We start from the raw sequence: 26,924 nt of genomic DNA, 5'->3' as shown, positions 1-26,924 counted from the left end.
TGAAGGAGGGATGATCCCATACTATAAGATTTTTAAATACAAAAATAATTTATTGCTTGTGTGACTTTGTACAGATAGAATTATCTCTGTGGATTGTGATAATTCTTTACAATGAGTTCAAAGAAACAAAACAAAATGATCTTACAGAACAAGTATTGGGGCCAAGCTCATCAGGCACATGTACTACTGATAGTGCATGTTATTGCCTAAGTGTAGTTACTGGATGAGAACTACACTCGTGGTGTCCCATCTTCCCAGTACTCCTTGTCATGTGGTGCTTTGAAACTACTGACGGTTTGGCCTCCACCACCTTCTCCCAGCTTAGCATATATGCCTGAGGAGTTTGGGGACCGAGGTTCGACCCCATTGTATGGCTTCGATATATATGTTTATAGTCATCATGTTCTTGTGATTTCATTGTGCATTATCTTACAGGTTCTGAAACGCCTATCTTATCCACTGTCATGGATGGAAAGCTTTAATGCAGACAAGGAGAGCATTGCCCAGCATCAAGGTGTTCACCCAACCTCTGCACCACCTGTTAGTGGAGTCGGAATGAATATTGCCACAGAAGGACCCGATGGAAACAGAGCAGGAATGTTTTCCAATGTATTCAGTATGTCCAATGTCTCCAACATGCTATCAAGGTGAGACCCTAAATATATATAGATTATGGCCAGTTTCTGCCTCATTTCGTAAAAGGGCTTTGCTTCTTAACATAAAAGGATCTGCTGTTTTTGGCTGAGGGCAGTAAGCCTTTATCAGGTTATTAATTCTCTATTTATTGATTTTTATTAATCTGAAAACAGTTACATATGCTGCTAACAAGTTTATCTACTTTTTAGGAATATTATTTTTTGTCAGTCAATATTTTGAGACCTTTGCTGTGAGAAAAGTTGAAGCTGCCTGTCAGGCAGGCAGAAGTCAGCAGATCCTATAATTTTTTTATTTTGATTTTTTGCACCTATAAACTCAATGATTTTTTAGACTCCACATGTGCACAGTTTTGAATGATGCACTTTTTGAGATCTGATAAGCATGAAGTAATAATGTTGCTATTCTTTCTGATATTAGACAATTTTTTTAAGATTTTCTGCATAGAATTGTAACTGGGATGACAGTGGAATGGACATCAATAACATTTCTTGATAAACCTCAAATATTGATCTTATAATAATAATAATAACAATAATAATAATAATAATAATAATTTTTTTTTAAATATACATAAGAGTATATACCAAGTGTATAGTCAAATGTATTTTACTTTTGTTGTAATTGATCTTACTTAAGTTACAAATATAAGTGACCCCCAAATATACTCAATTAAATAAAAGTGATGATTCTGAATGTTCCAGTTTTAATTTAGGAAAGAAAGACTTCTAAGAGTTATAATTAATATTTAAATATATAATATCAAAATGCAATTGGCCAAACTTATTTGTTTAACTCTTTAGCTGCTCAATAGTCGCATAAGCAATGGGAGTAACCTCCACCGCAATGCGCTCATCATACATAGGCGATTGAGAGGTCCAGCGCACGATTTAAATGTCCCACGGTTACCCAGGGTTCACATCAGCTTCCTCAGAACTCTTGTAAACAGATGCAATTTAAAAAAAATATCGTGGGCAACATCCTTGGGTGTGAGAGCCTAAGTACTGAGTGAGCAACCAAGGCTGGTGCACGCAGCATTAGCTAACAGCACTGTTGTTCAGCTTGTGACCACAGCATCACCGAAAAATTACAAACTATATTTGTAACTGGTATTATTTAGTAATGATAGTATTACAGAAGACCCCTGACTGATAAAAATGACCAGGATTCTGATAATAACAGGATTGTTGTGATAATTAGTCCTGTGCATAGTATTGTGGGAGGAGTAATGCTGAGGGAGGGAGAGAGGGAGGCAGCAACATCTGCTGATTCTGTGTGGCCACCTGTTATTGTATGCACTCACCATACCAGCTCAGTGGCTCTCTATGGAGAACACAAATGTAGATACTTATATATAACGTGTGTATTAGTGTAATAAGAGCAAAGGGTATGTTGGAAGTATGTTGGAAAGAGCCATCTTGGTGAGGGAGGTGGCGTCGTCTGCATGACTTGTCAAGCTGTGTTGGGTGCCCACTATGCTCTTTGGTCACCATACCAGCTTAGTTGTACAGTTATGGTGAACAAAACATGTTTCCACAAAAAAACTAATTAAAAAATCAGAGACATTGAAATAATTAGGTAATAATATTTTTGTGTAAGTTGGTGAGAACACACCTGACTGACAGCTGACCGCCTCCGACGCTTGCTCTGTCAACGCCTACATTTTGCTTATTGCGGCCAAAATATGTCACCTACAATTTTTTTGTTATTTTCCTATGGACAGGGAACACAAATGAACACTTATAAGAAGAAAGAATTATTTATTTATTTTTTCTTGCACCTGGCGATGTTGAAGTCCTTAATGCCCATAGCAGCATAAGGGTTAAGCAGACAGTAAGTGACATTAATGTGGCTGAAACAAATAACCCAACCCACACATGTGAAAGGAAATAAAAGTAAAGACATTTCAGTCTGACTTGGACCCTTATTAAGTTGTGCTATACTGCTACTTGATCAGGGTCCAGGACAGACTGAAACTTCATCACTTTTATTACAGTTCATATGTATGCATTGGATTATTAGATGTATTCTTTCCTAAATAATTATTTTATAAATTAAATTGTTCCCAGTAAAAGGAAGACTTGTCTTTGAATTAGATATGCCTTCTTAAGTATGAGCAAGTAGATGAGGATGAGCAAGGAGACATATGTCAATTGAGAAATGCGTTCAGGATGATTGTATTTGGACATAATACATTTACATGGTTCCTGCCTCTTTGTTTACTGGACATAACCAATACATTTATCTGGTCCTGCCTCTTTGTTTACTGGACATGACCAATACATTTACTTGGTTCCTGCCTCTTTGTTTACTGGACATAACCAATACATTTACTTGGTTCCTGCCTCTTTGTTTACTGGACATAACCAATACATTTACTTGGTTCCTGCCTCTTTGTTTACTGGACATAACAAATACATTTACTTGGTTCCTGCCTCTTTGTTTACTAGACATAACCAATACATTTACTTGGTTCCTGCCTCTTTGTTTACTAGACATAACCAATACATTTACTTGGTTCCTGCCTCTTTGTTTACTGGTTATTTTAGTTCAATTATTATGCACCCCATATCCATGTTGTGGGTGGTAGTGGAAAGGGTTACAGAGGCACATAATGGGCTCAGGGATTGAACCCCACAATTCATTTAGCTAAGCAAGTTACAATCTTGATGAGCTAGTTACAAAATTCATTATAAGTCGTCACATCAACAATGGGTTCGAGATCGACCTCAAGTACAGGTTCTAAATAAAGCAAAATTTACCTGCAGTTTAAATTTACCCCAGTAAACAAAATTTACCTGTTTACTGGGCATAACCAATACATTTACCTGGTTCCTGCCTCTTTGTTTACTGGGCATAACCAATACATTTACCTGGTTCCTGCTTCTTTGTTTACTGGACATAACCAATGCATTTACCTGGTTCCTACCTCTTTGTTTACTGGACATAACCAATGCATTTACCTGGTTCCTACCTCTTTGTTTACTGGACATAACCAATGCATTTACCTGGTTCCTGCCTCTTTGTTTACTGGACATAACCAATGCATTTACCTGGTTCCTGCCTCTTTGTTTACTGGACTTAACTAACACATTTACCTGGTTCCTGCCTCTTTGTTTACTGGACTTAACTAATACATTTACCTGGTTCCTGCCTCTTTGTTTACTGGACATAACCAATACATTTACCTGGTTCCTACCTCTTTGTTTACTGGACATAACCAATGCATTTACCTGGTTCCTGCCTCTTTGTTTACTGGACTTAACTAATCCATTTACCTGGTTCCTGCCTCTTTGTTTACTGGACATAACCAATGCATTTACCTGGTTCCTACCTCTTTGTTTACTGGACATAACCAATGCATTTACCTGGTCCCTACCTCTTTGTTTACTGGGCATAACCAATACATTTACCTGGTTCCTACCTCTTTGTTTACTGGACATAACCAATGCATTTACCTGGTTCCTACCTCTTTGTTTACTGGACATAACCAATGCATTTACCTGGTTCCTGCCTCATTTTTTTTTTACTGGACATAACTAATACATTTACATGGTTCAAGCCTCCTTGTTTACTGGACATAACCAATACATTTACCTGGTTATCATTCTTCACATTCCTTCACCTCTTGTAACAAAATAAAATATTGACTTTATTATGAAAGTCTTACACCAAACTTTAGTGTCTTCATGAGTCTCTCTTCTAATTCTCCGCAGTGGTATTTCCCAGTTTTCGTAAACTGCATTGCTTTCAATGGACATACTTAAATGAAAAATGTACAAGTTGGAGAATATTATGAGTTCAATTGATGCTATTGCTATATGTTGCTACTAACTTCTTCCTGTAAACATCCCCTCATCAGTGAAGTTTTATCCCAGTGGGCAAAATATGGTCAAGTAAAGTTAAATCAGTGTCAACGTTATCAACAGTGATTCAATGTTGCATCAACGCTGTTTGCTTATATTTGCCCCAGGCAGGACGTGGGAGGTGGGGGGGGGGGGTAGAGGGGTCAGTGGTATAAGTAATTTGTAGATTGGTTTATGCAAGACAAATGTTTTATATTTAGCCAATTTACTAAATTCTGTATGATATACAATAAGATATTCCCCCTCTAATCCCCTTCCTGACAAATCTGATCAATGGTGATTGTGACATTGGACAAATGTTAAATGAACATAAAATAAATGTTATTAACATTACTTGAACACACTGTGCCCACTGGGTAATAATTTCATCAGTTATATATAAAAGATCAATATTTGAGTCTCAATATTTAGACACGACTAAATGCAGGGAAGACTTTAATCACCTTAACCCATAAATCTCTGCCACAGGAACAATCATCTTTAATAATACACTAACTTATTTTCTTTTTTGCTTCAAGGTTAGTGATTGCATTATAATGAAAAATACTGATTAAGCTGATATTTTGAAAATTACTTTCTTTTAAGGAATTCTTTAACAGATCAGTTTAGTTATATTAGCTCATTTACTATACACCCAATAATCATCCTATGAGTGGTAGTGGACCCCATACTCATCCTGTGGGTGGTAGTGGACCCCCATACTCATCCTGTGGGTGGTAGTGGACCCCATACTCATCCTGTGGGTGGTAGTGGACCCCATACTAATCCTGTGGGTGGTAGTGGACCCCCATACTCATCCTGTGGGTGGTAGTGGACCCCATACTCATCCTGTGGGTGGTAGTGGACCCCATACTAATCCTGTGGGTGGTAGTGGACCCCCATACTCAGCCTGTGGGTGGTAGTGGACCCCATACTCATCCTGTGGGTGATAGTGGACCCATACTCATCCTGTGGGTGGTAGTGGACCCCCATACTCATCCCGTGGGTGGTAGTGGACCCCCATACTCATCCTGTGGGTGGTAGTGAACCCCCATACTCATCCTGTGGGTGGTAGTGGCCCCCATACTCATCCTGTGGGTGGTAGTGGACCCCCATACTCATCCTAGGGGTGGTAGTGAACCCCATACTCATCCTGTGGGTGGTAGTGGACCCCCATACTCATCCTGTGGGTGATAGTGGACCCCCATACTCATCCTGTGGGTGATAGTGGACCCCATACCCATCCTGTGGGTGATAGTGGACCCCATATCCATCCTGTGGGTGGTAGTGAACCCCATACCCATCCTGTAGGTGGCAGTGGAACTCATACCCATCCTGTGGGTGGTAGTGGAGAAGGTTACAGAGGTACATAATGGGCTCAGGAACTGATTCCCATTACAGACAAATCATTGGTAAATAGATTAGCTTAATTCAATTCTTTCTAAAAAAAATGTCAATAGTGTTTAATAGATGCATTATTAATGATCTGTATTAGAAACTATTCTTCCACTAATTGTTTTGTTTAATGATAACTGTTATTAATTTGTAATGCTTTTGTTAAATATGAATTGGGACCTCATGTTGCCTGAATATCGTAGCAGTAGAGTAAGGCATTCTTCGCTCGGGCCCAGTTATAAAATGGCTAGTGTATAATATTAGTGCAATATGTCAAGTAGACTTTCTGTCTGTTTGATATTTATCAATAACAAGTTTTCAAGTAGACACTTTCTACATTATTGAAGGTTAGACTAAGCTATTTGTATACAAAGTTTCTAACATAGCCTCATTCTCCTGGTTTTAAGCGGATTGTAGGCTTCTGCATGCTTTAAGCAATTTCTGAATGAAAATAATGTCTTGTATGAGAGTTCATAATTCTGTAACATAATCTAAGTTTTAAATATAAATTATTTTTAAACCTGCACAAGATGAGTTTCAAAAGTACTGTACTGTAAAATCAACAATTATTTGTAAAGTCAATTCTAGTCAGATATGAATCATACAAGGCATTTCATATTTTGCAACTGCCTGATAACCCAGGATAGCCTAGCATGGACTTCCATCTTGTTACTACAGCTCGCCCAAATACCTGGTTGACTTCAGTAGTGGGCTTTTCGCTCGCTCTCCTTCTGATTCCACGAGCTCTGTGCGGGATGTTACGGAGCTGGGTACCCCCCCGGGCTCCCTTGAGGGATACCGTGTAGCGCACTCTGTTTTTTACCGCAAACAGTCCAGCTTGGGTAGTGACAAGGAAGAGAGAAAAGGCGTACCTATATTCCACCCAGGGTAAGCAGGGACTAGGTGGACGTAAGTGTCTTGGAGTGCCATCATTTGGCTTGGTGCTTTTATGCTTGCATCCAATTTATGCTTGATTTTTGCATGGATCTCTTCAAATTTCTAAATTCACCTCTGTTGTCTTTCTTAGTACGTATTTTCCAGGAACTCCATTTCGAAGATTCATAATACCAGCACAGTGAAATCACAAAAAAATTATGTATTTATTAGTAAATATTGAAGCCATACGATGGGATTGGTTCTGCTTCTATAGACCTCATCTGGCACATGCTGTACTGACTGGGACCATAATGGGCTTGAATTATATCAAGCTAAAGTATTACTAGATTTACATAAAGTCTGGAAAGCACCATCCCATCCACTACCACAGTTTGAGTATTACAAGATACCTGCCCACACCCAGGAGTCGGTAGTAATGTTCCCTATCTCTTGGCCCCATTCTGGTCAAGATGCTTTAAGTCCATCATGTTGGCAGTCCCCATGATGCAGTGGTAAAACACTCACCCGGCGCTTTGCAAGCGCTTTGGCCTAGGTTCGTATCCTGGCTAGGGAGGATTGACTGGATGCCAATCCTTAACTGTATCCTCTGTTCACCCAGCAGTGAATGTGAACCTGGTTCTTAAATGATTTGACTTTTGTATTCCAGGGAAAAATTTGGATTAAGGACCTGCCCAAAATGCTATGTGTGCTAATGGCTTTACAAGAATGCAAGAACGCTTGTATAAATAAAGAAATAAATACATAAATAAATAAATCAAGGTCCAGTCGGTAGTGCATGTGTCTAAGGAGGCGAGGAATGCTGGTTCAGTCGCATTGCACGGCTTCAGTATTTTCTTCGGAATACCTCTTTTTTTTTATTCTCCTCTTCTGACTATGTTTCTTCTTTGCATACCTATATATAGTATATCAAATATATTCCCCTAACTTACATGTAATATTGAAATATTCTGTGTTTAAAAGGTGCTTCATTGACTGATGATATTGAAACTTGAAACTTCATTATTGTATTATATTGAAATTGCCAGTTTATTCTATTGTTACAAGGTTTTGTTGAATTTTCCATACACCTGTGTATTTATTTTATTCTTCACAATGAGTTTTGTCATTGTAATTGTTTTCATTGGGATTTTTGTTTTATCTTTCATTTTCTCAAGATTTGGATATAGTACTGTATACTTGGTATATTTGGTTATAAATACAGTACTGTAGTTGGGTATATTCACTTTTAATGAATACAGTATTTGAGAGTGTGGGTTGTATATAGTTAAAAAATGTACAAAATTCCAGTTGACGAGTTACCCAGTTGTGATATCAAGTATAGACGTGTAGACAACATTTAAATTGCTCTATGTTTATAAAGAGCCAATATTTGCATGCAGAGAATAAGTCACAATAATGTGGCTGAAACAAATAACCGATCTTGCACATACAAAATGAAAGTGATGATGATCCAGTCTATCCAGGATTTTTATGATATGTTTTAGTTCAAAGTACAGTACATTATCTTGTAGAAAATTTGAAAGCAATCTTGATAGCTTTCTACAAATGACCAAGTAGAAATAGAAATGTAAAAACAAGAAAAAATTAAGAGAACAGCAGTTTATAGTATGATATGGGAAGTAATTTTCATATAAATGAAAATTTGTGACAATTTTTAGATGCATGAACACTCAGCCTATGGACTGTTGTATGTTATATTGAGATGAAACACTGGTCTCCCAGCAAACACACACAAATGTTATTTTATGATAAAACATTTTAACAGCAAAAATAATGTAAAGGTTACCTTGCATTTGCTTGATTATTATTAAGTTCCTCCAGCAGTGGCTACTTTATTGTGCACCTAATACGCATCCAATGAAAGTGTAACATTGTCATTATTGACACCAGCTAGGGTCAGTCTTAGGAGCCACAGGACCCAATTGGCAACATTTTTGGTGGGGTCGCCAGGTTCACAGGCAAGGTCTGCTGTAGTTAAATGATTTATATAAAATACTAATTTTATTTTTGGTTTAAAGAAGACTTTCAAAATGTAAGTGAACAGTATTGTTAGAAACAAATTATCTTTTTTTTTTTCTTTTTCTATAAACTGACTTTTCTGTGGGGTAGTCCCATCAGTTCCCTGAAGCTAGCTTACTGTTTAAGTGCCACACCACTTGGAGTCATCAGTCGCAGAGTTTTTGTATGCCTACCGGGAACCACGAGCCAGAACCCCCCTTTCCCCCTCACAGAGGCACAGGGAGCAATGACTTATGAACACTTGACATTTAAAGTTTATCAGCTAGCCATCAACCAGGGAAAGCAGGCACCCAGAAAGGTAGGTGAATCAAAACAGACTTCTGCCTAGTTGAAAATGTGATCTACATCCTCAAAATATCAAAAGGACTCCCCCCAACAAGAAAACAAACAAGCAAAACTTCGTCTAACTAACCCCTTGCTCGTTAGCTCCGGGTGAGAGGGAGAGGGGCAGCTGGCCTGCCAGCAGTCAGTTCTTTACTGATTTGCCTGGCAGGCATCAGTTGCCTTGACCACAGTTTCCTGCTTTGGTGTGTTTTGTCTTGTGAGGCTATTCCTACACTATCTGTGTGCATTGGCCAGGTGTTGAGCATTGGAGCTGCATGCACTTAGTCACCTTCCCTAGGTGCTCCATAAGTACTGCCCTTGCACGGTCAGGGTTCCCTTCCCTGGGGCATTTGGGATTCACTTCCCGTTAGAAGACATCCTCGCTTGTGGTGGTCTACACCATTCGGGCGCGTCGTGGGCTTTGGGCTTTCCATCTTGCCCTGGGTAGGAGAGTGTTTGTTGGCTATGCTAGCACTGTAGCTAGCATAGCCAGCTTTTCAGCTAGCATCAGGTGTACCGGGGGGCTTCTCTATGACTGCTTGTTTGCTGTGGTAGTCTCTTAGGGTTTTTTGGTGTCGCTATTTCAGAAGTATGCCGTGTTTTGAAACATGTCTTAGGACAATATTCAGACAAGAGGGCTTTGGAGGACTAACAGGATCTTGGCTGGCAGGTATCTAGTGAACGTCTCTGGCCCTCTGCAGCCATGTGATGCTTTGGGGCATCTGTCTTGGCTGATGGTCTCTTCTTTGGATTAATACCTGCGGTGCTGATGCCTCATGTGGTAAGTCCCAGTTTTCCTTCTTTGTGTGTAGTTAGCTTCAGGGAGCTGATGGGGCTTCCCTCAGAAAATCAGTGTTGAATGTAATGAAATGACAGTTTCTGGGCGAGCCCTGGATTAGTTTCTTGACCTCCTCCCTCCAGTCGTCAGCTTTCATCATTCAAGAATTGGAGGGTGGGTAGCCCGGCTCTCCACCCAAAGGGGGGAAGGGGGGCAGGGTGGAGCTAACGAGCAGGGTATAAGTTGGAGGAAGTTTTGCTTGTTTGTTTTTTGTTGGGGGAGTTCTTTTTGATATTTTGAGGGTGTAGATCACATTTTCAATCAGGCAGTAATCTGTTTTGATTTACCTACATTTCTGGTTGTCTTCCCTGATTGATGACTAAATAATAAACTTTAAATGTAAAGTGTTCATAAGCCAATGCTCTCTGCACCTCTGTGAGGGGTCTAGGTACTGGCGCATGGTCCCCCGGGAGGCATACAAGAACTTTGCGACTGATGACTCAAAGTAGTGTGGCACTTATTCAGTAAGCTAGCTTCAGGGGAGCCTCCGGGGCTCACCCAGAAACTGGCATTTCTTTGCATTCAATGCTGGTTTTATTATAAAGTTAACTTTCTTGCATAAATGTAAACTTAAAGTTCAATTCAGTTCAAGAATTCAGCACACATTAGATTGCAATTTAGTGTTGGTTTATGGCAATCCTTTGCAGGTTTGGCTCTGATAGAAGGCAGTTTTACTTGACAAAATGAGAGTAGATTACCCTAGCAAGGGGGCTCCTGGGTGCGGTGCCCAATTAAAGCAATTGGTCCAGTTGGCTTACAGCCTCTACTCCCACTAGCAACTGCTATTTTATTGTGCACCCAATACCGCACCCATTCATACTGTGAGCGGTAGCACAAAAGGATTGCAAATGAAGCAAAAGGTCTTAATGAGATCCCATTGGATGTTATTTGACATTGATTAAATTTTCACATATGCACATTATATTTAATCATTAATGACCTTGGTGGTAACAGAACCAACCATTACACCATAGCTTCTATGTACAATATAAGAATGTAATATTAAAGAGGCAATACTCTACTAATTTTATAACTGGATACAGTGAGAGAAAAGGCTGGCTTACGTCTGGAACGACATAGCCGCCTAATATCACTCTCACACTGTATTTTATTGACTATAAATCAGCTTCTCTATATATTATTTTAACAGAATGATTTAAATAGAGATAACACATTTTGAGTTAACATCTCAAAATAATGTTTTAATGACTCTTAACCTTTAAGCTGCTCAAAACTCCCATAGGCAATGGGAGTAATGTGCACCGCAATGCGCTTGTCATACATTGGCGATGTAGGGTCTCTCGCACTATTTAAATGTCCCGCGGTATAAAGGGGTCACCCATATGCTAGCCAGGGGCGATTGTAAACAGACATCATCTTGGAAAAAATGTAGCGTAGGCCGCCATTGTCTTAGAGACCTCAGTTAATGACCAGACACAATGGCGAGTGCACAACAACCCAGCGTCCAACCACACGCAGTGCACCGCACCACCCAGTCATTGACCGATGAAGAAATTCATACTGAATTGTTCGACAAGGTTGATGAACCTGATATTGACAACTCCCACACAGATCAAGACTACACACAGCCTGAGGATGTTGATACCACAGACAGTGAGAATGAACATGAGGGTACCACAAGGGGTGAGGAGGCCTACAGACTCACCACTGCCTACTCATCCACACTCAACACGACTTCTTGCACAACCACAAAGTTCGTGTTACTTTGCAAGATTATGATGTTTTGGTCGACGAGTCTTAAGAAGATGAATCATTCTCTGGTTTTAGTGATTTAGAATCGGAGAATAGTTTTGCCACGCCTGTTCTTTGTGGCAGTGGTGTTGCCAAGTGAAGTTTTGTCGCATCAGCATCGTGTCAGCATCGTGTCTCCCAGCCAAGCACTGCTGCATGGAACCACATGAAGACGATGAGAAACAAAGCCCCCTCATCTTCAAATATTTTTCCTTCATTGTCCCCTTCCTGCCCCTACTGTTGCTAGAACTACTTCAGCTTCTAGTCCATGGATTCCTTGCCTTAGTGCCGCTGTTGCCTTTCGGAAGACAGCAGATGTATCTGTGTGGAGTAATGGGGAAGATTTTGTTCCAGAAACTCACACCCTTGACGATAAAGTTGTTGGGATTACAGGCCTTTTCCCTGATAATGGTGATGAAATATGTTAAATGGACTTCTTCACTGCATATTTTGATGAGCCGCTAATGGAACATATTGTTCATGAAACGAACAAATATGTGGCTGATTTCACAGAAGATGAGGAGTTATCAGATGTTTCACGATAATAGCATTGGAAAGATACGAATGTATGTGAAATGTATGTAATTACCTAAGTGTAGTTACAGGATGAGAGCTACGCTCGTGGTGTCCCGTCTACCCAGCACTCTTTGTCATATAACGCTTTGAAGCTACTGATGGTTTTGGGCCTCCACCATCTTGTCACTTAACTTGTTCCAACCGTCTACCACTCTGTTTGTGAAAGTGAATTTTCTTATATGTCTTTGGCATATTTGTTTAGTTAATTTAAATCTATGACCTCTTGTTCTTGAAGTTCCAGGTCTCAGGAAATCTTCCCTATCGATTTTGTCAATTCCTGTTACTATTTTGTATGTAATGATCATATCACCTCTTTTTCTTCTTTCTTCTAGTTTTGGCATATTTAATGCCTTTAACCTCTCTTCGTAGCTCTTGCCCTTTTCAGTTCTGGGAACCACTTAGTAGCATGTCTTTGAACCTTTTCCAGTTTGTTGATGTGCTCCTTAAGATATGGGGACCACACAATCGTTGCATATTCTAGCTTTGGCCTAACAAAAGCCTAACAAAAGTCATGAACAATTTCTTTAGTATATCGCCATCCATGTATTTAAAAGCAAATCTGAAGTTAGAAAGCGTGGTATAGGGTCCTCACACAACGTTCTTTGTGTGGTCCTCAGGTGATAGTTTTCTATCTAGAACCACCCCTAGATTTCTTTTTTATCAGAATTCTTTAAAGATTTCTCACATAATATATAGGTTGTGTGGGGTCTATGTTCTCCTATTCCACATTCCATTACATGGCAGTTATTCACATTAAATTCCATTTGTCAAGTGGTGCTCCATATACAGTGACACCTCAACTTACGATTGCCCCGACTTAGGAAACTACGATAATTTAGAGTTACGATATAAATTTGATCAGAAAATGTGACTCGACTTACGATTGTGTTGTCAACTAACGATATTCGTTGATACGCGTTCGGGTCGACCAAGCACATGGTTCTTGGTCACGCAGGCAGACCTGCCTCAGTTTACCAGAGCAGCTCGCTTAGTGACGATCACGCATGTAAGAAATTCCATTATTTTGGTGATTTTTTTGTTTTTTTAACATAAAAGTAATTATTATATGTCATGCCATGGGGTCCCAAGAAAGTCAGTGGTAAGGTTCAACCTAAGAAAACACATGTGAGGATGACCACAGAGGAAAAACAAGAGATCATTTGTAAACATGAAAATGGTATGAAGATTGTTGATGTAGAGGATGTCCCTGCCTCATTTATTATGAAAATATGTACAACATGGGAAGAACTGCAAACGTTTGCTGAAACGACTCACCTAAATCAAGCTGCAGTAGGCCATTGCCTTAACCACTTAACTGCGCCAACTGAGTATTCTCAGTCGGTGGGAAACTGCGCCAACCGAGAAAACTTTTTTTTATTTTTTCGTACCCAATCTAAATGTGTACACGGTTGGTTGTGTACGAAATGGACTCTTAGAACCTCCAGTGAGAGGCAGGAATCTTGGAAAAAATTCCCAGAATGCCCTAGGGTTGCTGGCTGGGTTAGTACTGAGAGAAACCATGGGTGGGTGCACACGCCCCTGGCTCCCAAACACCTGTCCGACGCGGTGTTGAAAGATGGTGCTCTGTCGGTGAAATTCAAACCTTATTGTTTGAAGAACATAAGGATCATAATATTGGTGAAGCTAGGCGCAATAAGGACCTAGCACAAAGGTCGGATGCAAGTGATACAGCACCTATGAGGACAATACAGCAAGCGTATCCAGTTGTAGCTCTGAGTGCCACCCTTGCCCACCTATGCTATCTCCAATTTATTTAGATGATACATAGATGAATCGTTTTCTGCATTCAGTGATGATGCATCTGATACAAGTAGCATAGATGAACAGTGTTAGTGGCTTCCATGGTGATGTTTTCTATAGATATTTTCAAGAATAGCTGAATCTCTTCTTGACTGACAGACATTCTTTGAGGCTGGCTGAATCTCTTCCAGACTGACGTACACTTTTTGATGCTGGCTGAATTTCTTCCTGTGTGGGACCTTACAAAGCGATCTTTTCACGACTACGTTACAAATTTATCTTTTCCTGTAATCTTTTCAAGACTACCTTACGTTTTACAAGCTTGGCTACATACCACCTACAGGTACTAATGCCAAGGGTATACGTGAGTGCGTTATTTGTAAGCACACAGAATGAAGAAACAGGAAGCGAAAAATCTATCTGTACCTGGTGCAACGAGACCGAAGTCGTGCTGTGTACCATGAACTACTTCATTGATTATTACTCACTTCCGAAGTACTGAGTGTGTAACACAGTGTGATACTGTGTAAATAGTGTGTGAAACTGTACATATTGTAATTTTAGTAAATTTTTAGCAAGTAATATTGCAACAATAAATATTTATTGTGGACACATTACTGACACATGTATCACAGTTCCATGGAACACTATGAACGTTTTACTGTATACACATTGTAAAGGACAAATATGCATCATATACGATAAAAAAACAAATAAAACCCACATTGGAAATACATAGAACAAATAATTGAAAATATATCTGTGGCAACACCCAGTGCTTGTATGGCCCGTGCGACCGTGTCTGGGCGAGTCATGCACGGGCGACCAGCCCCTGATGACATCACAGCGCACCTTGTCCACGTCCCCACAGCCAAAGTAAGTGGAATTTGGTATTTATTTTTACATAGACATGTTCAGGGAAGGGAATTTATCATTTTACAAAGAAAAAAGAATTTTTTGGGAACACTATTTCATGCGCACAGGAGAAATTTCACAATAAACTCGGCGCAGCACGGTGGTTAACCTTTTCAATAACACTGTGATGCATCACTACAGACAAATATTGAAAAAAATTGAAAAAAGAAAGTGTCTAAAAGGTTCGTTCAGTGAATGTCAGGTAGGCTGCTTTATTTTCTATAAAAAATAAAAAACAAATTTAAATAAAAAAAATGAAAAAATTTGAAAAAAGAAAAAAAATGTCTGAAAGGTTCGTTCAGTGAATGTCAGGTAGGCTGCTCCATTTTCTTTAATAAATAAAAAAAATTAAAAATAAAAAAATTTGAAAAAATTTGAAAAATGAAAAACAATCACTTCCTGATTATAATGGAAGGGGACTTTCCTTCCAAACACTAACACCTCTCCTCCTCCTCACAGTCTTCCATATGCCAACAAGAGTCATCAATAAAGGTAAGCAATAACTTGTACATACTTTAGTACTAAAGATTTGGGTGAATTAGGTATAAAATGTATTTTGAAGTTAATTTTTTGGGGAGTGTAGAACAGATTAATTCAATTCCCATTATTTCTTATGGGAAAATTCGTTTCGACTTATGATATTTCGACTTACGATACGTCTCTGGGAACGGATTACCATTGTAAGTGGAGGTTCCACTGTACTTAGTCCAGGTTTTCTTCAAAAGCATGACAATCATTTAAGTTTCTTATCTTCCCTATTATCTTAGCATCATCAGCAAACATGTTCGTATAATTCTGTATTCCAACTGGTAGATCGTTTATGTAGACAATGAACATTACTGGTGCAAGAACTGAACCTTGTGGTACTACACTTGTGACATTCCTCCAATCCGATACATTGCCTCTGATTACGGCCCTCATTTTTCTATCAGGAAATTTTTCTTCCATGTTAGAAGCTTACCTGTCACCCCTCCAATATGTTCCAGTCTCCAGAACAACCTCTTATGTGGAACTCTGTCAAAAGCCTTTTTTAGGTCCAGATAGATGCAGTCAACCCAGTCATCTCTTTCCTGTAAAATCTCTGTGGTTCGATCATAGAAACCGAGTAAATTCGTTACACAGAATGTTACAGATCGAAAACCATACTGTCTGTCTGATATTATATAGTTTTTCTCCAGGTGTTCTACCCATTTAGTTTTAATTATTTTTTCAGTACAGCTGTATTTTGACTACAGTATTACACTTGTCAATGATACAGGTCTATAATTGAGGGGGTCTTCCCTGCTGCCACTTTTATAGATTGGAACTATGTTAGCCTTTTTCCACACATAAGCTACAACTCCTGTACACAGGGATGCCTGAAAAATCAGTTGAAGTGGAATGATGAACTCAGGTACACATTCTCTCAGAACCCATGGTGAAACTCCATCTTGACCAACAGCTTTGTTCTTACTTAGCCCCTTGAGCACCTTTTCCACTTGGTCTCTAGACACCTCTATGTGCTCTATGTTGATCTCTGGAATTTTTATTGTGTCTGGTTCCCTGAAAATTTCATTTTGTTCAAACACACATTGGAACTTTATGTTTAATGTTTCACACATTTCCTTTTCATTTTCCGTGAATCTGTTTCCCATTTTCTACCTCTGAATATTATCCTTTACCTGCAATTTGTTGTTTATGAATTTATAGAATAGACCTGGTTCTGTTCTACATTTGTCCACAATCCCTTTTTCAAAATTTCTTTCTGCTTCTCTACTCACTGCCGTGTAGTTTGTTTTCGCATCTTTATATCGCTGGTATGTTTGGGGATTTGGCCTCTTCCTATATTGATTCCATTTTTGTGTCTTTTGGTCTCTGGCCCTCTCGCAATTTCTGATGAATCCTGTTTCCTAGTTCTGCATCTCTGCTTTGGTATAAATTTTATTGTTCCTTTATCATATATTTTACAAAACTTGACATACATCTCATTTACTTCATGTCCTAACAGCAAGTCTTTCCAGTCAAATTCCTTAAAGAAATGTCCGAGTTCCCCATAATGACCTCTCCTGAAATCAGGCTTTTCAACTGCTTCAACCTCATTTTCTTCCAGATTTTAATGCATTGCATACTTTATTCCCAAAAAGATATGGTCACTTTTACCCAAGAGAGGGAGGTACTGAATGTAAAATATCTCTTCCTCTTTCCTGGTAAATATTAAATCCAGCATGGAGGGAACATCCCTTTCCATCATCCTCGTAGCTTGTTTAACATGTTGAAACATGAATGTTTCCAGGATGAGGTTTACGAATCTACACGTCCAAAAATCCTCTGTTCTAGCTTCATATGCCTCCCAGTCTATGGATTTCAAGTTGAAGTTGCTGACTACCAACAGTCGTGATCTAGCTTTATCAGCTCTCACTATAATCTCTCTCATTATTGCTGTAAGACCCTCGCGTTTATTATTCAGCTCCTCCTTTGTCCATGTGTTGCATGGCGGTGGACTATATGCATTTATGATCATTAGTTTATCATCCTGATTGCAGATATCTAGTGGTATTACGTTAACTTCTCGTGGATTGGCAATCATTATTTCATTTACCTTTAGGTGTTCTTTCACCAGCATAGCAACGCCACCGCCTTTCCTAATTTTTCTGTCCCGACTCCAAACTTAGTAGCCCCTTGGAAATATGACCTCATTTAAAATATCATCTTCAAGTTTTGTCTCCGCGAGTGCAACAATGTCTGGCGTCTGCAGCTGTATTACATCACTTAACTCCAGTATCTTTGATCTTGCTCCATCTATGTTGGTGTATACAATTTTCAGAAACATGTTCCCCCTCTGCTCATTCTTCGCTACCCTTTTTATAGTGATTTTGTTGGTTTGCCTTTTTGTACCATTTTACTGGCCTGCTTACCCCTATCACTTTGTTGAAAAAAGAATTGATTTCTTCTTCATTCCTGCTCTCATTTAGACATTTTGCCTTGATGAGGTTCAGTTTTAGCTTCTCTCTCTGTCTTCTTTTGAAAGATCTCGTCTTAATGACCATACTTTCTCTTCCTCATCACTTTGTAATTTTCTAGCATTCCTTAGTACTTCTTCCATCTGTTTGGCACCGTTTAGGGTGATCCTCAAAGGTCAATCTTTCCTTTTTACGTACCTGCCTATTCTCCTGTAGTCGCACACATTCTCTATGGTTGTAAGACCTTCCACGAGGCCAACAATTTTATCTACTACTTTCACTTCTTCTACAGCTCTTTCTGACCTAGATGTTTTCGCCTTTTCTTTGCAACCAAAAATTAATTGGGACTTCGATCGACTGTGTTTTGCACCAATTTAGGATTTGATGCCAATTCCTTTCCGACTTCAGCCTAATGTTTGTTTTATCTTGGTTGCTGCAGTGTTTGACTTCCTTTACTGCTTCTTCTATTTTTTCCTTCTCCTTGGCCACTTGTGCATAAGTGAGTTGCATATCTTTCTTGCACTGTTCTATTCCCTGTGTAACTTCCTCCATCTGTGCTGACAAAAGCTGTTTCTCCTGTTGAATTTCATTACCTAACCTATCGTAGTCATTTAACTTCTTTAACTTTAACATTTAACAGAATGTTAAATGTTAAAGAAGACATTTACTCTTTAGCAGAAGTCTTTAACAGAAGTCTCATCTTCTTTAACAGAAGTCATTTAACTTCTTAAATTTGCTTTAGCTTCTTCCAGAGCTATTTTAAGAGTTTATTTTCCTCTTCCATGGCTTTGCAATTTGTTTCCAGTTGATTTTTGTCCTTGCATAAGTCTTTCACTAACCCCTCAAGACCTAAAACTTTGCTACTCAAGTGCTCATTACTTTCTTTCAATTTGCTGATTATTTCTACATGATAGTTTACTATAATATCTAATTTTGCCAATTTGTTGTGGAGAGCGGTCCGTCTAATTACCACATGCTACCACAAGCTTCACAAAGCTTCCTGGCAATACGTTAGTAATGAATAAATATGATATATTTACTCATTATAATGTTGGTGCTGAATGTACAACACGAAAAAACATAATTTTAATCTGAAAAAGTATTTTTTTATAAAGAAATTAGACGAAAATATAAAGCTGGTGACGCCAAATCATGTCGACGATCCAAGCTTCGGTTAGGTTAGGTTAGGTTTGGTTAGGTTTGGTTAGGTTTGGTTAGGTTTGGTTAGGTTAGATTAGGTTAGGTTAGGTTAGGTTAGGTTAGGTTAGGTCTGCCTAACCTAACATATCATATTTATTTATTACTTACGTATTGCCAGGAAGCTTTGTGAAACTTGTGTAGCTTGTGGTAGCTTGTGGTAATTAGATGGACCCGTGTAGACTGCTTATATCAATGTTTTCTTCATTAAAAACCCCAAAATCTAGTTCTGTTTTGTTTTTATTCTTGCCGGTGGCCATCTTGAATGTTGTTGTTGTCTGCAATGTGAACACTAGGGCAACTTTTTCTCATCCAATTTTTCACTTCACTTGGCACATTCGTCTTATCTCACCTATTTTTCCAAAGCACTACACCTTTATGTTCCCTGGGACACCACTCACTATCTTCAACCTGTACTACAATACTTAGGAATTGTGAAATATCCTGGAGTTCCTCTGTTGCAGGTGTTGACACAAGGGGTGTCACCTTTCGAATGAAACATGTAGGAAACTGTAGGAAATATGTTGATCTTAAAGACATTAATGTTTATTGTTTTTGTTGATCTTAGAAGCATTGATGTTTTGTTGTTTTAAAAATCTGTACTATCAATGTTTATATTAAGTTTTAATTTATTTTCATGTATTACCATTTAATTAAATATTGTTATTTTGATTTTTGCTGGTATTTTTTTCTCACAGTGGTCACTAAATGCTGAATAATGTACAAGTAATTATGGAATAAGGAGTTTTATGATGAATATGGAATATAACGGGCAACATTATGTTATGTTAGCTTTACTTTAAATGCTGTATTTTTCAACTTTTAAGACTGCATACAGTACTGTACTGATTATGAACTAACTAACTTTAGAATATAAAATTGAGTCAAGAAAATGTAAAACATATTTTTATTAACTACAAATAATGTGCATTATGATTTTCGATCTTTGAATTTTGACTTTGATGTCTATAATATTTTTAATCTTCATTTCTCAGGCGGCCATCAATGGACTTTGCACGGCGACCATTAAATCAACAACCTTTGTCTATCTCAACCCAACAAATTGTACCTCAGACAGCAGCTATGCCAGCAAGTGGTATTGTCCAGCAACCACTACTTCAGCCGCAGCCACTGCTTCACCCACAGCCACAGCCACAGCCACAACAACAGCAACAGCAGACAGTTCTCAGCAGTGGGAGCTTGACCCCAACAAGTAACCAACCAGCCCATAAGAGAGCGCAATATAAAGAGGGCACTAGATTTGGCCTCAAGAGTATGGTCAGTATGGATGATATGCCAGAGCTCTTCGCATCCTTTGACAGTAAGCCTTTATTAATTGTCTTTTGAGAATTTGGCCACAGTTCTGAAATATTATTTTGTTACTTTTCAAATGACATAAAAATCAAGGCATTTGTAAAATGTTAATATAACAGATTAAATTTAATTGTGGATCTTCCAAGTAAACACACAGCATAATAAAAAAACATTATTATTACAATTTTTACACTGTTAAAACATTATTACAACATAAAAACATTAAAATCATATTGGTTCATTGTATGTTTACTGGACTGAAAGTCATAAAAATGTAAAGTTAATGTTTTGTAAACATGTTTCCAAGATGCCTTTTATGTTGCTTGTCATAGTGTAGTGTCAGGTAATTCATTGTGAATTATCTCTTTACAGAGATAATTGATAATACAAATTTATTTTTTCAAGATTTAATCAAATTTGAAGATGTCCTCAAAACTTGTCACTGCAATGTACAGTATAGTACAGTTCTTAACCCTTTTACTGCTGAATAAAATTACACTTTACCTTTATCAATTAAATGGCAGTCTTTTCAAATGCACTTAAATTGACATGTTTTAGTTTCAAGAATACATTAGCAGAACTAAATTTTACACATTGCTAGTACCCATAACTGGATTTTAGGCATAAATTAAACAAGCTACAGCTTAGGACCTTACAGTTTGAAGGGTCTCTCAAAATCTCAGTAACAATTTTTTAGTATTATTTTCCTATTAATAAATATCTCAAACTAAATAATTAAAGGCATCTTTTTAAAGTTGCAAAGAAGCAACCCTCTCCTCCCGCCATCCTTCCCCACATAGATTTGTTATACATCTTGGCGATGGTCTTGCCAAGTTCAGTCGCCACGCAGTCTTATTCTTACTCTCTTAGGACCTCACCTTATCTAACTCTGGCCCTGTCACTAGGTTATAAAAGTGATTAGATTAATAAGATGTCTACCAAAATATGCATATAAGCATTGTTAGCAGACTATGGGATAACAATTCAACAGTGATCGATTTACCAGGCAGGTTCTTTGGTATATGTCTACACAGTATGCAATTATTTTTTGTTTTACAGGGATTCAATAAGGACACTCTTTATATTTCTTCGAACAGATTTTGTTTTATCTACATGATTTATCAATTTCATATATTTCATAAAGGAAGAACTATACTGTAATTTTAACTTGCAAATACTTTTAGTGGCAGTTTGTTAATGGGCATGATACAGATAATTGTTTTGTATGTATTGGACATAAAAAGAATAATTAAAAGCTTACTGTAAAAGGGTATAAATTGTACAACAAACTATGGGTCTACACCTAGTGTTAAACTAACGGGCATATCTTTCTTTTTGACTAGTTCTAGCTCCACACTTCCCATCCCTACACGAGTTGGGTAGGTGTTTTAGCTATCGGCATCACCAACAAGTTTACTCCAATCAGTGTTATGCTTTCCTCAATCTAACATTTACTGCTCACACTTTCTTGTAAAAGAAAGCATGAATTGTTGAATTGTCACATTAGGCATGTCCTTTGAAATTGTCAACATGACACTGGTTGGCTTATATTAATTTGTTGGTTGACCTTGATGTCAGCATGATCATACTATGGGTGTGTGTGTTTTGTTCCGAGTCCTTACTCCCGTGCTGCTTTCTTACGTATTCAGACCTGTTGTAATTGTTGGAAATTCCTACATGTTTACTACCTCCTATTTTAATTTCCTCCATCTCAACTATGTCTTGAAATTGCCTCTTGTTGTTCATGTGCAGTGATTTGATTTCTTAAAAAAAAAATTTTTTTTTGTGTAGTAAGTATACTGTATGAGCAAAAAACCAGCATTGAATGAATTGAAACGCTGTTTTCTGGGTGAGCCCAGGAGACTCCCTGGAGTTATTGGACTGATATGTGCTATATTAGTCTGGGGCTTCAGTCAGTGGAAGACTGCCTACCAGGGACCAGAGCCAGAACCTGGCCCCCTCAGAGGCACAGGGAGCAATGGCCTAAGGAGACCCACCCCCCCTTGTATTTGGGGTGGATATATATATCATTGTCTGCCATTGACTGGGGTTAGGCACCCAGAAAGGTAGACTTTTCAAAACAAACCCCCACATGGTAGAAATTGCAGCAGTAGAGCTTGGGAACCCAAGACCGAACAGAAAAACAGAACTCCCAAAAAGAAAAGGAAACAAGCAATCATCATTCACTGCCACTGTGCTGTTTGTCTGCACAGCCCTCCTCTCCCCTCCCCTCCCCTCCCAGTGAGGGCTACTGTGATCTGCTGTGACCTGGTGAGCACTGGTCACAAAGCCCCTTACGAGAGATAAGGCATCCGTGAACACATCGAGCGAGGGCGAACCTGAACCACCAAAGGTACTGTACCCCGAAAACCCCAAAGAGGAAGCCAGGATGTAGCAAGGCTCCCCAGGGGGGGCAAACCCAGCAGTTGCAAGAGAGGTAGAAGGGATGGACTCGAAGGAACCAGAAAAGGTGCCGAAGCCATACCAGACCCAAGGGGTAAATCAGCATGGCAAAGTTGCTCATGAACGAGGTAACAAAAGAGGAAATTCTGTCAAGGAAGAGCAAGCTTATGAGACTAGGGAGATACAAGAATGTTTTTCTGCAGAGGGATATGACGAGGGAATAGAGAAGGAAGGCTTCAGAAGCAATGAGGAGACGCAAGGGGAGGGATAGGAACGGGGGGGAGCCACAGGACTTGGCACAGTATCTCCAGTAACCTCAGAGGGGAGTGGAAATCTCCTCACCAGCAGGCCAATATCCCCAGGGAGGAATATAATAGAAACCCACACAACCATTTCCCTCCAATCACCCGCACCTCCCCAACTAGTAGAGACCCTCTTCAGACCATGGTCTCCCCTGCTCTCCGACCCCAGGGCCCCCCATGTTTCCTCCCCATGCCCTCCTTTTTCCCCAACCCCTTCCCCCACCTCAGGCCCTCCCTGTTCCCATGCCTCATGCCCTCCCTTATTTCTCCAGCTCATGCCCTTCCTTATTTCTCCAGTCCATGCCCTCCCCAGTATCCCAGCCCCAATCTCTCCTTTCTACCACATCCCCTTCCCTCCCCCACCCCACCCCAGACTCACCTACCCTCCCAACCCCTGACCTCCCGGCCTCCCTACCCCAGGACCCTTACCCCAGGCTCCCCTTCATTCCCCAACCAATGACCTCCCTCCCCCCCCTTCCACATGCCCCTCCTGCTATCCCATCCCATGCCCTAATTGAACCCCAACCCCCAGACCCTCTCAGCTACACCACCCCAGACCTTCCTAGCATTCCCATACCAGATCCTCCCAGCCCTCCCTCACACCCCAAATCCTCCAGGTCCTCCTTCCTAAGCCCTCCCACCTCAGATACCCTTTGTCCCCCTTCTCCAGTGGATTCAACAAACTGAGGATGGAAAGAAGAGAGTCAGTTTCAAAGTAATGTACATGAGATGGGGCAAGTGAACTTAGGGAAAGAGCACAAGAAGGGAACTCAGATGTAATTGGACTCACAGAAACAAAACTCTCAAAAATAATAATGAATGCGGTGTTTCCCCAGGACTACACTGTAATGAGGAAAGAGAGGGAAGGAAGAGGAGGAGGCAGAGTGTATTCCTTACTTATAAGAAAGGAATGGAGTTTCGAGGAGCTGGTTATCCCAGCCTGCAAGGGGGTTAAGAGACTACATAACAGGCACCATGACAATGGGAGGACCAAGAGTAGTAGTAGTAGCAGTGATATATAACCCTCCAGTACACAACAGAAGACCCAGGCAAGAGTATGACAGAAACAACATGGCAGTTAACACAATAATTAAGAGAGCAGCCACTGCTGCCTGTAGAAATAGATCCCATCTGCTCATCATGGGGGGGGGGGGGCTTCAATCACGGAAGGATAGACTGGGAAAACAAAGAACCACATGGAGGTGAGGAAACATGGAGAGATAAACTGTTGGAAGTGGCAACAAGAAACTTATTATGGTCAACATGTCAGGGATCCCACAAGAATGAGAGGCAATGATGAACCAACGAGACTCAACCTAGTCTTCACTCTGAATGACTCAGACATAAGGGAAATCGGTTTCGAAGCCCCCATGGGAATGAGCGATCACAGTCTTCAATTTCTAGTGTGTGGTTTGGTCAACATGGTTGGGTGTGTTTCCTTTCACCTAATGCAACTGTTCACTTAGTAGTGAAACTAGGCAACTGCCATGAGGGTTGCATTCTGGGGAGGGTCAGTAACTTGACCTTCAAGGGACCTCGATACAAGCTGGAAGTGTAATTACCTAAGTGTAATTACCTAAGTGTAGTTACAGGATGAGAGCTACGCTCGTGGTGTCCCGTCTCAACAGCATTCTTTGTCATATAACACTTTGAAATTACTGACAGTTTTGGCCTACACCACCTTCTCACCTAACTTGTTCCAACCATCTACCACTCTGTTTACAAAAGTGAATTTTCTTATATATCTCAGGCAGCTTTGCTTCATGAGTTTAAATCGATGACCTCTTGTTCTTGAAGTTACAGGTCTCGGGAATTCTTCCCTATCAATTTTATTGATTCCTGTTACTATTTTGTATGTAGTGATCATATCGCCCCTTTTTCTTCTATCTTCTAGTTTTGCATATTTAATGCCTCTAAATATTGTAAGTGTATGTAATAAGTGTGTAATTACCTAAGTGTAATTACCTGTGTGTGTGTGCGTAATACATATATATATATATATATATATATATATATATATATATATATATATATATATATATATATATATATATATATATATATATATATATATATATATATATTAGTATATTTTGGTAGCAGTCTTTCCTGTAGACATATATTATTAAATATGACCGAAAAAGTAAGATTAATAATTCTAACACGAATTTTCTCAATCTTTCGTACATTATGCTTCACTGTTGGAGGTAAATAAAAAATCACTTCTCCAAAATTCATTTTTATTTCTAGTCTGACGCGACACGGGCGCGTTTCGTAAAACTTATTACATTTTCAAAGACTTCACAAATACACAACTGATTAGAACTTGCGTTTCCCTGATTTTATATCTACATTTGAGTGAGGTGGGAAGGGTGATGTGGCATTACATTTGAGTGAGGTGGGAAGGATGATGTGGCATTAACACAAGACAGAACACTAGAGGATATTAATAGGGTATTAAAAGTATCAACACAAGACAGAACAGAAACAATGGGTATTGAATAGAAGTGTTTGTAGAAAGCCTATTGGTCCATATTTCTTGATGCTTCTATATTGGAGCGGAGTCTTGAGGTGGGTAGAATATAGTTGTGCAATAATTGGCTGTTGATTGCTGGTGTTGACTTCTTGATGTGTAGTGCCTCGCAAACGTCAAGCCGCCTGCTATCGCTGTATCTATCGATGATTTCTGTGTTGTTTACTAGGATTTCTCTGGCGATGGTTTGGTTATGGGAAGAGATTATATGTTCCTTAATGGAGCCCTGTTGTTTATGCATCGTTAAACGCCTAGAAAGAGATGTTGTTGTCTTGCCTATATACTGGGTTTTTTGGAGCTTACAGTCCCCAAGTGGGCATTTGAAGGCATAGACGACGTTAGTCTCTTTTAAAGCGTTCTGTTTCGTGTCTGGAGAGTTTCTCATGAGTAGGCTGGCCGTTTTTCTGGTTTTATAGTAAATCGTCAGTTGTATCCTCTGATTTTTGTCTGTAGGGATAACGTTTCTATTAACAATATCTTTCAGGACCCTTTCCTCTGTTTTATGAGCTGTGGAAAAGAAGTTCCTGTAAAATAGTCTAATAGGGGGTATAGGTGTTGTGTTAGTTGTCTCTTCGGAGGTTGCATGGCTTTTCACTTTCCTTCTTATGATGTCTTCGATGAAACCATTGGAGAAGCCGTTATTGACTAGAACCTGCCTTACCCTACAGAGTTCTTCGTCGACTTGCTTCCATTCTGAGCTGTGGCTGAGAGCACGGTCGACGTATGCGTTAACAACACTCCTCTTGTACCTGTCAGGGCAGTCGCTGTTGGCATTTAGGCACATTCCTATGTTTGTTTCCTTTGTGTAGACTGCAGTGTGGAAACCTCCGCCCTTTTGTGTAGACTGCAGTGTGGAAACCTATACCCCCTATTAGACTATTTTACAGGAACTTCTTTTCCACAGCTCATAAAACAGAGGAAAGGGTCCTGAAAGATATTGTTAATAGAAACGTTATCCCTACAGACAAAAATCAGAGGATACAACTGACGATTTACTATAAAACCAGAAAAACGGCCAGCCTACTCATGAGAAACTCTCCAGACACGAAACAGAACGCTTTAAAAGAGACTAACGTCGTCTATGCCTTCAAATGCCCACTTGGGGACTGTAAGCTCCAAAAAACCCAGTATATAGGCAAGACAACAACATCTCTTTCTAGGCGTTTAACGATGCATAAACAACAGGGCTCCATTAAGGAACATATAATCTCTTCCCATAACCAAACCATCGCCAGAGAAATCCTAGTAAACAACACAGAA

The 26,924-nt window shown here is 39.4% G+C and overlaps 1 protein-coding gene across 11 annotated transcripts in view; it reads left to right on the top strand.

The window, feature by feature from the left end:
* The window catches only part of mtd (TLD domain-containing protein mustard), a 228,667-nt gene that overhangs the window by 118,661 nt on the left and 83,082 nt on the right, over positions 1 to 26,924 (top strand). For 5 of the 11 annotated variants that reach the window (XM_045762679.2, XM_069324504.1, XM_045762632.2 and 2 more), the window contains 4 exons: positions 436 to 647; positions 6,573 to 6,782; positions 20,108 to 20,433; positions 21,770 to 21,805. In XM_045762679.2, the coding sequence (XP_045618635.1) occupies positions 436 to 647; positions 6,573 to 6,782; positions 20,108 to 20,433; positions 21,770 to 21,805 (784 nt within the window). The remainder of the gene's footprint in view (positions 1 to 435; positions 648 to 6,572; positions 6,783 to 20,107; positions 20,434 to 21,769; positions 21,806 to 26,924) is intronic. The other 6 variants (XM_069324511.1, XM_069324510.1, XM_069324509.1 and 3 more) reach the window with 3 other exon arrangements.

Source organism: Procambarus clarkii, chromosome 14, assembly GCF_040958095.1.
Source record: "Procambarus clarkii isolate CNS0578487 chromosome 14, FALCON_Pclarkii_2.0, whole genome shotgun sequence".
Lineage (NCBI taxonomy): Eukaryota > Metazoa > Arthropoda > Malacostraca > Decapoda > Cambaridae > Procambarus > Procambarus clarkii.
This window is presented reverse-complemented; position numbering and strand designations above follow the sequence as displayed.